The 12,388-nt window shown below is 37.6% G+C and overlaps 2 protein-coding genes across 2 annotated transcripts; both read right to left on the minus strand.

Annotated features, from left to right (window-relative positions):
• Positions 1-1,653: 1,653 nt before the first annotated feature.
• LOC104221212 (mediator of RNA polymerase II transcription subunit 9) lies at positions 1,654-5,803 on the minus strand. Its single transcript, XM_009772223.2, has 7 exons — positions 5,685-5,803; positions 3,706-4,073; positions 3,525-3,587; positions 3,344-3,424; positions 2,901-2,959; positions 2,706-2,786; positions 1,654-1,845 (listed from the first exon to the last, which is right to left on the minus strand). The coding sequence occupies exons 2-6, from the start codon at positions 4,021-4,023 to the stop codon at positions 2,729-2,731; spliced, it is 579 nt and encodes a 192-aa protein (XP_009770525.1). The 5' UTR covers positions 4,024-4,073; positions 5,685-5,803; the 3' UTR covers positions 1,654-1,845; positions 2,706-2,728.
• Positions 5,804-7,067: 1,264 nt separating this feature from the next.
• On the minus strand, positions 7,068-7,499 carry LOC138884970 (uncharacterized mitochondrial protein AtMg00810-like). Its single transcript, XM_070165848.1, has one exon. The coding sequence runs from the start codon at positions 7,497-7,499 to the stop codon at positions 7,068-7,070; it is 432 nt and encodes a 143-aa protein (XP_070021949.1).
• Between the last annotated feature and the right edge of the window lie 4,889 nt (positions 7,500-12,388).

The following is a 12,388-nucleotide window of genomic DNA, read 5'->3' on the forward strand; positions in this document are numbered from 1 at the left end:
CATGCTAGAGGAATATCTCCGCCACTTTGCAATCGGATCATAGAAGAATTTGGTGAAGCTTCTAGATGCTGCTCAACTGTGTTTCAATTCATAACAGAGCTCTAGTACAAACAAAAGCGCTTTTGAAATTGTTACCAGACAACAACCGCTACTCCCACAAACTGCGAATGCACCAAACATGTTAAAATCTCCTCGAGCTGTTAACTTCTCGAGGGAATGGGAGCGAATTTGGAGATAGTGTGGAGCTATCTTGTCAAATCCCAAGAGCGGGCGAAGAAGTATGTCTATCAAAATCTTCACTTTGTTCAACACCAAACAGGAGACAAAGTGATGGTAAAAATCCCAAAGCGGTACTTGTTTGCAGAGAGGACCCATGACTCTCGCCTATTGCAAAAATACATCGGACCCTTATCCATTGAAAGAGCAAAGGGAAAGCCACATACCGAGTGAATACCCCAGCCTAGTGGAAGATCCATCTAGTCTTCCATGTCAGTCGTCTGAAATCTTTTCGGAAAGACATGTAGCATCATTCACAAAGCCAACTCACAAGACCGAGGGGAACAGACCTTCAAGCCTACAAGAGCCTGATCAATCATCACCTTGCAGGTAAGGCTCTGAGGACGTCGCCAACTCACGTGGTGGAGAATGTCATGGGCTGCTTTCCGGTCATGCCCTATGACCCCTTAGACGTGTCCCATAGCATCCTGGTAAGCCTCCCAGCGCCATGGTCGACCACGTGGTCTCGGCAGCGTCAAGTGACAAGCGCGCATGTGCCTTTGTCGTCCCACCGATAACTCTCGCCAGCGCCCAGTGGTGGCTGGCAGATGCCAACAGTGTCACACGCACAAACCATGATGATGCCAACAGCGCCGCACACACAGACAATGTCGTGTGCGCAGATCCTGACGCCTCGCCAATGCCCAGCCACAAGCAGATTCCAACAGCGTCGCGCGCACAAACAATGCAGCACGCGCAGACCCTGATGCCAAGTGTCAGCGCCCAGCCACAGGCAGATGCACATAGTGTCGTGCGCGCCGACAGCACCGCGCGCGAAGACCCTGATGCGAAAGACAAGGTTGCTGCCAACGAACCTGTTTCTACCTTGTAAGAAACTAAGTCATTTTCATTGTAAATATAGAGTAGTTTCATTTCATTTACTTTCAGTGTGCCTCTACAGCTTAGTTAGGTCAAGTCATGTAACTTTCGTTTATTTTTTTAAAGCATTATTAGGGGGATCAAGCATTCAAACAATCAAGCAAGCAAACAATTCTCTATACTGGTATCTCTCCCCCTCGACATTGCGCAGCCTTCTATAATAGCTTTCATTCTCAATTGCTCTTGACATTGGTTTTCCTGTACAACACTGACAATCTCGTCTAGTGTATGGAGGGAACCTCAGTTGGCGGACAACAACTGCACTGATATCAGTTGCTTAGCCTTACGTCGATGTTCCAACAAATCTCAGGAAGGCGCCGTGTAACAATACTTATGCTTTTTCTTTATCCAAAACTTGACCTTTGGAGAAAGTGTTCTTACAAGATTTTTTATTCACTTGCTATTATCCTATCCCATGGTAATATCTAGATAATCGTTTTTCTTTACTGCCAAATATAGAATCTTTATAAGTGACGAAATAATAAAGCCTACAAATGATTTACGCACTAGAAAAAGACATTTATATTTATTTTTGGTCAGAAGACAGACATATCAAGTCACCGCCAAAGTCTGGCGGAGGCCAGTCTCAGAACAAAAAAGTTTGCGAATGAGGAAGAATTCCCATATAAAGGCCTTCGCTTGACGTGGTGCAAGCACAAAGATGTAGATGCTAGCAACTTGTGTCTTTTCCTGTATAAAGATAAAAGTTTCATCAGGCCAGCCATATGGGAATTCAGATGTTTAATTCAGATGCGCAAAATGATCCCACAAAAAAAGAATTGGTTCTCTGAATCTTAATTTTGAGGAACTGGATGTTGTATAGGATGCTGAATTTAGTAACTACTTTAATTGCAGTTCGATTAATATAATACTAAATTGATATTATGTTTGATTGAACAGCTATCCAGTTTGTAGAATTGGAATAGTTCTCTTCAGAAGAATCCAAATAAAGGAAAAGCGATGATAACTCACCCTTATGGAGTGCAACTAGTTGATAAATGTTACTCCATGTAAGAGAGAAATCCTAAGGCTGACCTTGAAGATGTTAATGTTCCCTAACCCAAATTCAGTCGCAGGCCACTAAGTAGAGAACATACTAAGTGCTTAAGAAAGAAGAATGAGAACTTCCCAGACCTAGAGAAATTTCAGTAATTTAAGTGGTTTTACTTCTGTGGATGGCATGAATACCTAGCATGGATAACCAAGTCGATCCTGAGGCAAGAAGAAGTTCACCCAGCTCCTAGTTGAATACTCCATTTGAAAATCGTCGAGTTATTAAAGGCGAAAAGTGTAGACTTAAAGAGCAAAGCACCATTAAAATGTGGTCTTTAGCGAAGAATGACAACTACCCAGACCTAGAGGAATTTCAGCAACTTAGGTAATTGTTGCCAGCATGAGCGGTTAATTATTAAATATAAAAAAGAGTAAACTACAAATTGACTGCACTGGGTACACTTGTTTCACTGGCATTGAATAAAAATAAAAATGACAGGTGATTCAAGTCAACTTCTTTTGGGCAGACTAGAAACAACTTGCAACACGTACCTCACCATATTTAAAATGGAAGAAGCAGCTATAGTTCAGAGTTAATAAGCTCCTCAACCGAGCCTTTGTACTTTGAAATAAGATCCCTGGAATTAAGCATGAATCACGTCCATCAGAAAAAAGAAGCAAATGCAAATTATACTACTTTCAGTAGAAACATTCAGAAATATAACAAAAAGTATCTCCACCAGGATACAGACCTGCGCTGATTTAGCAATTGTTCGCACTCTGCCTTTTTGCGCTTTTGTCCCTCAACTGTCTGTCAAAAGAACACATGAATGGTCAATTTTTATCCACATTGAAGCATCACAATATACAACAGAATTATAATTTCTGGAGTAACTTTGTTCAAGTGATCATCATGTCAAACATAATAAACCACACTTTTCTGTAAAATTCTTTACAACTATAAGTTGCACAAACAGGCCTAATATAAGAGCACCATTAAAAGCAATTATATGGCCAAAGTAAACAAATACAACTCTTACAGTAAATAATATAACATTGTTTTGTGCTTATTTTTCCTTGTGTATGTGTTTGGGCTTTTTTTGTGTGTGTTTGGGGGGGGGGGGGGGGGGTGATGATGATATGGAGTGTGTTCAAAACAAGTTTCAACAGCTATCAAAGGATGCACATGAGATACCATTGATCTTGAGCTTATAGACCCTGATATTGAGGTCAACAGCTGCTGGCACTTCTCAAACTGGTTTTTCAATTCAGTAACCTTGTGAAGCAAAAAGTAACTTCGTTAAACTAGAACAAATGGCAAACTAACATGTATGATCAAATTATCAAATAATGCATCAGTTAAAATATGAACAAACCAATGCATCTGAGTGCTGATCTCGGTTTCCATTTTCAATAGCATCAGCTAAATTCTCCACCAACTGTAAGATGACAATTAAAGTTAGAACGAAAGGTCTCACTAAGAAATAAAAATGCCTCGTTACTCCACTGAAATAGCAATCTATAGATAATCCATCGATCATGGTTTTTGCCTAGTACTTGTAGAAGATGGAAGTGAGAGGCAAGTGATTGATGGTGCTGTTGTTGCTGTTGTTGCATCTGCTGTTGCTGCTGCTGGATTTGCTGATGTTGTTGCTGAATTTGTTGCTGTTGCATCTGCTGTTGATAGCGTTGTTGTTGTTGTTGTTGTTGTTGTTGCTGCTGCTGCTGATAGAGCTGTTGCGGTTGATTGAACTGTTGCTGCTGAAATTGCTGTTGCTGCAGAAATAATTGGTCTTGATTTGAGGGTGTGGAAGGATTGCTGTGAGTTTGGATGTTGGGGATCATTGTCCAACTTCCTCCTCCAAAGTGGTCCATAGCTAATGGCTGTTTAGCTGGCAAACAAGAACCAGGTGCTACTTTTCGTTCTGAAAATGGATAAACAGAATTTAATATGTCATCAAATGTAATCCTGTAATAAATAAATAGCCAAAACTAGTAAAACATGAACTGGTCTAACGGAATGAATAGCAAAGAGAAATAATTCTAAATAATCTGAAAGGTCACTTCATATGTTTCTTATCATTCCTAAATGACATTTCATCCGCATCTTATTACCAGAATTATTCCTTGCTATCAAAGAGAATAAAACCCTCAAGTGAGACCCCTCAAAGCTGAAGCCAATGCATTGTATTGTAACTAAAAGTAATTATATCCAAGTAACACCTGTCATAACTTCTAAGCAGTTGTATGGTGTGCAAATTGTTATCAAAAGGTATATTAAAAAAAGTTAAAAAACTACAACTGCAAGTATGCCTTAATTCCAAGCAACTCAAAAGGATATTTTTTTTGATGAAGTAAGAGATATTATAAATGGCATCAAGAAGATGCAGAAATATAGATACAAAAGATTTGTTAGCTCCAGTACAAAGAGTCCTATACTAATGTTAAAGAGCTAACAAAGTCCAAAAAATTGTCAGGGGAGTTTACAGGTGTTAAGGTACTCCAACTGTACAAAAGTAAAAGACATTTAGCCTTAAGGAAGTGGTTTGGAATTGCTATTCCATCAAAACATCTCCTATTCCTCTCATTCCAAATACACCAAAAAAATACAGAAAGGGATTAGTTTCCAGATTTTCTTGATGGTTGTACCAACTTTCCAACTATTCCAGTTCAAAAAGGCTTCCTTTAAACTCCCAGGCATTGCCCAGTCCATTCCAAAAAGAGACAAAAACATGTTCCATAGATCTGCTGAAACTGGGCAGTGTAGTAGAAGGTGCCTGGTTGTTTCTTCATTTTGCATGCACATGTGGCATTTGTTTGCCAAGTGGAAAGATCTTCTAGCTAAATTGTCTTGGGTCAAACATGCTTCATAAAGTGCAATCCAACCGAAACAAATCAAAAGGATATATTATCTAATAAAAAGTTCATGACAAAACATAACAAACATACACTATCACCTTCCCCTTTTAGTTTGTTTCTGCATATTCAAAAATTGAATTCAAACAGAACAGAATCTCTAATCAAGTCCCTCAAGGATGCAAAAAGAATTTAAAAAAAATTAGATAGTTAAAAGGAGAAATGACTCAATCTCAAATGCACCTTCTTACTCTTTATCTCTATTTTAGTTCAATAATCAAAAAACGACTATGCCTCAATCCCTAATTAGTTGGGGCCAGCCATACAAATTCTCAGTATCCATTTGGACCCATTCATTCCAATATTCAACAATTTAGGTTTTATAACACCAGAAATTCTCTACATTTTCTACTGACATAAAGATTTCAAATAAGATTAAAAATACCCCTAGCAAACGTTGGACAGTAACAGTTATTACTCACTAGGACAAGGATGCATCGAATCCCTCATTAATCAGCACTTAGAAAAGAAATTGCACAAAAATCTCCTTATCAATGAAAGTAACAGTTTTTGGGTCAAAATCACAACCTAAGAAAAATCCCTTTATTGAAATCCACAACTAATACAGCTAACAACGAAGCAGAGGTACGTGGAGGTACATAGAGAAGGAGAAAGATTACCAGATATGAAAAGCCGGATCTGATTGTGCAGACAGTGAATGTAGCAGCGCTTGAGCCAACAATGGAAAATTCTCTGCTTTTGTGAAATCTCCGGTCGTCGTTTCTGTTTACTACTGGAGTTGGAGTATTATTTTTGAGCAAACAAAGTCCTAATTACTGTTTTCCTTTTTACCAAAGAGTGCTTACTGTTTACTTATTTACTTTACTTTTTCTCCTCCACTTACCCTGGAGTTTCAAAAGCGGCTAAAGGCACCATTAATTATTGGATTTTTATTTTACTTTTCATCTCGTATCCAATTACTCATATTAGGATTCGCGCTGTATAAAATCTTCATAGCAGAATTTTTTACATGGACTCGAATTCGATATTGATTAAGGATGGACGACCTTAGGTGCGTTCGTCGGTCGGTATGGTACGATATTTAAATATTTCGGTTCGGTATTTTCGGTATTCGATTTCTTAAAATATTATACCAATACTGTACCTAGTTAAATTCGATATGGTTTGGTTTTTCTTCTTTCGGTTTCGATTTATTCGGGTTGGTAACTTTGGTTTATTCAGTTTGAGTACTAACTAGTGCATAGAGTCATAGATTATAAAATTCTTAATTAAAGTACTCAAAAGTATAAAATTAAAAATATTTGTTAATAAAAGTTTTGTCCAAAACTAGCAAATATCAACCAAAGAGAGAAAACCAAGGGTGTCTAACGGGTGGGTCGAACCGGGCTGGGTAGGGAAATTTAGTAAGCATACGGGTTGTGGTCCGGGCCAGTTACGGGTGGGGCATACCGGGTTTAATGGGTTTAGGTTCATCCGGGTAAAAATTGAACCGTAAGGATTACGGGTATAAGGGGCCAGGCCGGGCCGGGTTAGTGTAATTTTTAATATTTGTTTTGTATTTTATTTTTGTATAACTATTGTAAGTTATATTAATATAAAGTAAAAAAATAAAGAATACAATGAAAATGGGAAAAAATTGCACTTATAAATTGCAAGTGCTACATTTATTTCAAAATTCAAACTTACAAATTGAAAAGTTTGCATTTAACAAGTAAATTAATGAAAAAAGAGTAAATTCAAAGGCCTCATTGTTTAAAAAAAAATTAAGTGGGCGTTATACCTGTATGGGTCGGGCCGGTTAACCGGTTAATAAAAATTGTTGACCGGGTTTGACCGGTCCGGTTAACCGGTAGCCCCAAGGTGAACTAACCAAACCCCCTTACCCCTTTAACTTAGCCCCCTTCTACCGGTCCGGGCCGGTTCCGGTTTTTAACCGGTTTGGGCCGGTCCGAAAACGGGCTGAACCGGCCCGTTAGACACCCATAGAGAAAACTATACATAAAAGAATAAATTTGATCATTCAAATGCGTGTCTCTTGGACTCTACATGTATTGACTTAGGTGTTGCATACTATAGGCAATGTCAAGTTTGGTGTTAGTGAGAAAGTTCAGTTTCCTTATCAGTTTCCTGTAATGAGATGGGTCTTCTCTTATCCCATCATCTGCTCTGAGTTTAATTGAAGAGTCAAGAGGTGAGGACATTGAAGGACATCTTAAACTATTGTGTTCTTTTAGTAGATATTGAGCAAACTTCCTTTGTGTAAGCAGAACACCGCCTGCAATGTACAATACTTTTATTCCTAGAAAGTAGTGAAGTTTACCTAGATCCTTTATTTTGAATGTCTTATCTAAGAACTTCTTTAGTGAAAGGATTTCCTCCGTATCTTTGCTAGTCAATATAACATCATCCATATAAACTGCTACAAAAACCACTGAATTCCCTTTCTTTCTGGAGAAATATGAGTAGTCCAACATTGAATGTGTGTGGCCCCTGGAACAAAGTGCTTCGGTTAACTTGGCATATCATTTCCTACTTTCCTATCTCAAACCATACAAAGATTTGTTCAACTTACACACAAGGTTAGACTTATGCACCATGAGGCCTTGTGGTACTTGCATTTACACTTCCTCATATAAATCTCCATGGAGGAATGCATTATTAACATCAACCTGATACATTTCTCAACCTTTCATCATTGTTGTGGCAATTAAAGCTCTCACAGTTGTCATTTTCACAACTGGAGAAAAAGTTTATTTATAATTCACTCCTGGTTGTTAGGTATAGCCATTCACCACTAGTCTGGCCTTTAGCCTCTCCACTGTACCATCTGCTTTGTGTTTCACTTTATATATCCACTTGCATCTTGTCGCTCTCTTCCCTGCCGGAAGGGGTACAAATTCCCAATTATGGTTTGCATAAAGTGCTTCAAACTCATGTGTCATGGTTGCTTGCCATGCAGGATCTAGAATTGCCTCCTCATATGAACCGGGTTCACAATCATATGAGATATTGGTAACTAATTGATGACTATCATGTGTTAGATCATTAAGAGATATATATTGTGTATTGGAGCCAGATGTACTGAATGAGAAAGATGGTGTACTATCTACTGGTGTAGTGTTAGAAGAAGGATCATTATGATTGGATTGTAACCTGGGAAGTGTAACCACATAATCTTTCAAATAGGTAGGTGTTTTGTGTATCCTGGAGGATCTTTGTACAGTTGGATTCAGTGAAGGTTGTTGGTTATCATAACTGGAAGAATTTCTGGTAGAGTTAGAGACATGAGAAGGAGGTATGTTGATGACAAGCGCAAAACGCCACTTAAATTATGCTCGCTAATAAAAAATAGTATAGTAAATTATCGTATCCACAAGGATTGGAGTTAAATAGTATTATCGTAGTTTCTAGTTTGATTGTTATCCAAGATGATCAACAATTGATATTTATGTGATTAATACGAAAATTAACTAAGAATCTAGAGCTAATTGGCTAATGACAATTGAAGCAATGAATAAGCTAGGGTTTTGATAGGATAGGTGCAAGATAATTATCTGGGATTTAACTATAGATAATTTACTTCTAATGTTCAAGTGAGTCTCTTGAATTCACTCAATTATTAGTTCGATTGTTTAGTAGAAACTCCTCTTTCGATTAAGTCTCAACCTCACGAGATGAACCAATTTAAGTTTTGTGAAGATATGCAAGAATGCGTAATGGATTGGTCTTTAGGAGAACCTCTCTCGATTATCCTCCTAACTAGGTTTAATCAATGATTCAACTAGCCTTTTTTGATTATTAAGAAGAATTAATGAATCAACCAATAATATAATGCAAAGATATCACAAGCTATGCTTCTCTAAATTACATGAACAAGTGAATATAGATGCAATAATTAAATCATCCAAAAATGCTTCAATACATAAAACTAGAGTTATAATTCACAAACAAATATTAATACACCAAATCCATCAAATACTAAAGAGAACTACTCCATAAACATGGAGAAATTCATCACAAATAAAATTAAAGTATAAGAAAACATAAATTCAATCCAAACTCGGGTCTTGAGTGAGGAAGGAATAATGAAATCCTTGTGCTTTTGCTCCTCCAACTCTTTCTTAGCCTCCTTAGGTCGATTATGTGTCAAAAGTCCAAAAAATAACTTTTTCCATGTATTTATACCAAGTAGGGTCGGGCCTAGATGAAACTACCTTCTCCTAGTCGAATCAGGACATTGGCTCTATAAAAATTGCACAGACGTGCCGCATTGGGCGACGCACCATACAGGGCATTAGTGGGGAAATCTAGAGAGCTAACGATTTGACAGGCAGCAAAATTTAGGCAGCCGCGACGCCCCAAGTGCCGCTCCATGCGTCGTTGCTGTCGAGGTTTCTTAGAGCAAGGTTTTTTCCTTACTTTTTGATATCCAGATGTGGTTCTCGACCCCCGAACGCGATCCCGACTTGATCCTTTGGGCTTTTACTCATACTCCAAAGCTCCAAATAGCTCGAATTAATTTCATAACATCTACATCACTCGAAAAATCACTCCTACAAGGCATAAAACACATAATAAGTACAAAACACTAACAATTTAAGCTCAAACACAATAAAAGTGCAATGAATTAGAATACGATAAGCGACTAAAACACGAGATTATATCCTACCATCAGTTAATGCCTTGATTAGCTATACTACATGAGGTGTTAGGTGACTGTGAGTGGTAATGTGAGCTTATGGGATTATGATCAGTGAAGGAGGTGTCAATATGAGGGATAACTCCTATTCTTCTTGTAGCCGGAGCAAAACCATTGGTTTCATAAGAAGAGAAATCACCAACATTCTAAGGAATAACATTATTAGCAGTAGAAGTCTTAGGACCAGAAGATAAAGGAAAGGAAAAATGTGTTCATGGAAGATTAGATCTCTAGATGCATGGATCTTCTTGGTGGCCAAATTCAACACCTTTGTAGCCTTTTATCCCAAAAAGATATCCCACAAATACATGAGGTGTGGATCTAGGTTCAAATTTATCTTTGTGAGTTTTAAGAGTTGTGGAAAAATAAAGGTAGCCAAAACTTCTAAGGTTTGAGTAGGCAGGCCTTTTGTTATACATCAACTCAAAGAGGCATTTATTCTTGAGGGATGAAGAAATCAGTCTGTTTATTAGGTATGTAGAAGTATGAACACACTCCCCCTAGTATCTAATGGGAAGTTTGGACTGGTATAGCAGGGCTCTGGCTGTTTCTAGCAGGTATTTATGTTTCTTTTCCACTATCCCATTTTGCTAGGGTATGTAGGGGCAAGTTCTTTGATGTAGAATCCCTTTGTCTTGAAAGAAAGAAGTATTTAGATTCTGTGAACTCCAAACCATTATCAGTTCTTATGATTTTTTACTGAAGTGGTAACTAAGTTTCAACCATTGCAATAAACCCTTTGAGGACATGTAAGGCATTGTTTTTGCAACTCAGCAGATGTGTCAATGTTGATTTTCTATAATAATTTACAAGGGTGATGAAGTATCTATAGTTATTATGGGTTATGATGTGGTATGGTCCCCACAAATCAATATGTAATAACTCAAATATCTTGGTAATAGAATTGATCTTTTCTAGAAAAGGGCAATCATGTCTGCCTGGCTATTGGGCAAATGTTACAAAGAAATGATTGTTTAGGTGCAAAAGTGGCTGGTATATATCAGATTCCTTTCATTTTGACAAAAGTCACATGGCCTAATCTATTGTGTCATACAAGATCCACAATATCCTTTTGATGTAAGGTAACATGACACACAGAATAAACATATTTATTATTAATGTTCAAAGAGCTCACATGAATACATAGATGTGCAGGATTATGTATAGTTATTGATGAATCATGAGTTTTAGAACTAGAAGCTAATGAAATAGTAGAAATATCAGTAGGAACAACAGTAGAAAAACTAGGAGAACAACAAGTAGGAGTGACAAAACTAGTTGTGGGAATAGATAAATTGGACCTAGTGTTGTTGTTGCACACATCACAGAAGAGATACATACTACTTTTGCTCTTACCAATCTCTAGAGGTCTCTTCAGTAAAGGGGCTTGCAGTAGTATGCAAGAAAACTTGGTGAATATGACAAGGCAATCTAGTTGTACAGTCAAGGAATGTACATAAATCAAATTGAATCTGAAGTTAGGTACAAAAAAAAAACTTTTCTTAAATAGAATTTAGGACTTAGAATCACATCACCAATAAATGTCACTTTTACTTTGTAGCCATTTGGTAAGGTAACAAGAAATGGGTATATTAAGGTTTTGGTATTGGTTAGCATTGATTTGTTAAATATCATGTAGTTCGTGGCTCCAAAGTCTAAGATTCATGTGTCAGCATTAGTTTCAAAGTGCTCATAAGACTGATCTTTAGATTCAATAGAAGAAGAGCATGCAACTATACCTGCAAAGTTCACAGCTCCACTGGCCATGTTGGCAAAGTTCATAGCTCCACTACCCCTGTTGGCATTCCCAGAACTATCTCCTACATTACCATTGTTGTTAGCTTGAAAATTCTCTAGGATGGTGAGAAGTTTCCTATATTGTTCTTTTGTCAAATTGTACATTGCTCGACCTTGCTCCTAAGCACCACTTTCAATATCACCAATACTTTCACCTTCACTTGGTGCACTAAAGACATTTGCAGCATATCATTTGCCTTTATTGAATCTGGACTGCTGTGAACTCTGTGGTGAATTTTGTGGATAGCCATGTAGCTTGTAGCACTTGTCTTTAGAGTGCCTAATTTCTTGTAGAATTCACAATACACACAAGGTCGATTCTGAGGATAGCCCCCCCCCCGAACACATTACCCCAGTATTATTTGTTTGTTGATTATAGTTTGTTTTGAAATTATTGTATCTGTTTCCACTTGTGTTCCTAAGATTGTTGTTACCAGCTCCACTTTCATTTAAAGCTACGGATTCCATAAGTTGATGACTTTGTGGGCATATCTCTCTTTGCTTTTCTTCTTGAATAAGGATGAAGAAAGTCTGTGCTAAGGAAGGCAGTTGGCTCATCATAAGAATATTGCCTCTCACTATCATATATACCTTTTAGTCCTATAAAAGCCTGAATTAACCTCCGGTCTTGTTCTGTCTTGTGCATACTTACCTTATCTCCACACGTACAGTTGCAAGTGCAACGTATATTATCATTCAACTTCCCACAATTTCTTTATTTTTGTATAGTATCCAGTGATATAAGGTGATCCATGAATTAAGTTATTGACTTCCTTTTGTAACCGATACAACTTAGCCCATTTCGTTTGATCATATCTGTCTTCCAGCTCCTGCTAGAGTTCTTTATAATCTTTTACATATTGTAAG

Source organism: Nicotiana sylvestris, chromosome 2, assembly GCF_000393655.2.
Source record: "Nicotiana sylvestris chromosome 2, ASM39365v2, whole genome shotgun sequence".
Lineage (NCBI taxonomy): Eukaryota > Viridiplantae > Streptophyta > Magnoliopsida > Solanales > Solanaceae > Nicotiana > Nicotiana sylvestris.

Excerpts from the sequence above, each read along its gene's own strand:
- LOC104221212 (XM_009772223.2), bottom strand. The coding sequence starts at position 4,023 with ATGGACCACTTTGGAGGAGGAAGTTGGACAATGATCCCCAACATCCAA. Across the intron at positions 3,425-3,524 it reads ATCAGCACTCAGATGCATTG|GTTACTGAATTGAAAAACCA; the intron begins GTTTGTTCATAT and ends TTGCTTCACAAG. Across the intron at positions 2,787-2,900 it reads CAATTGCTAAATCAGCGCAG|GGATCTTATTTCAAAGTACA; the intron begins GTCTGTATCCTG and ends GCTTAATTCCAG.
- LOC138884970 (XM_070165848.1), bottom strand. The coding sequence starts at position 7,499 with ATGTTGGACTACTCATATTTCTCCAGAAAGAAAGGGAATTCAGTGGTT.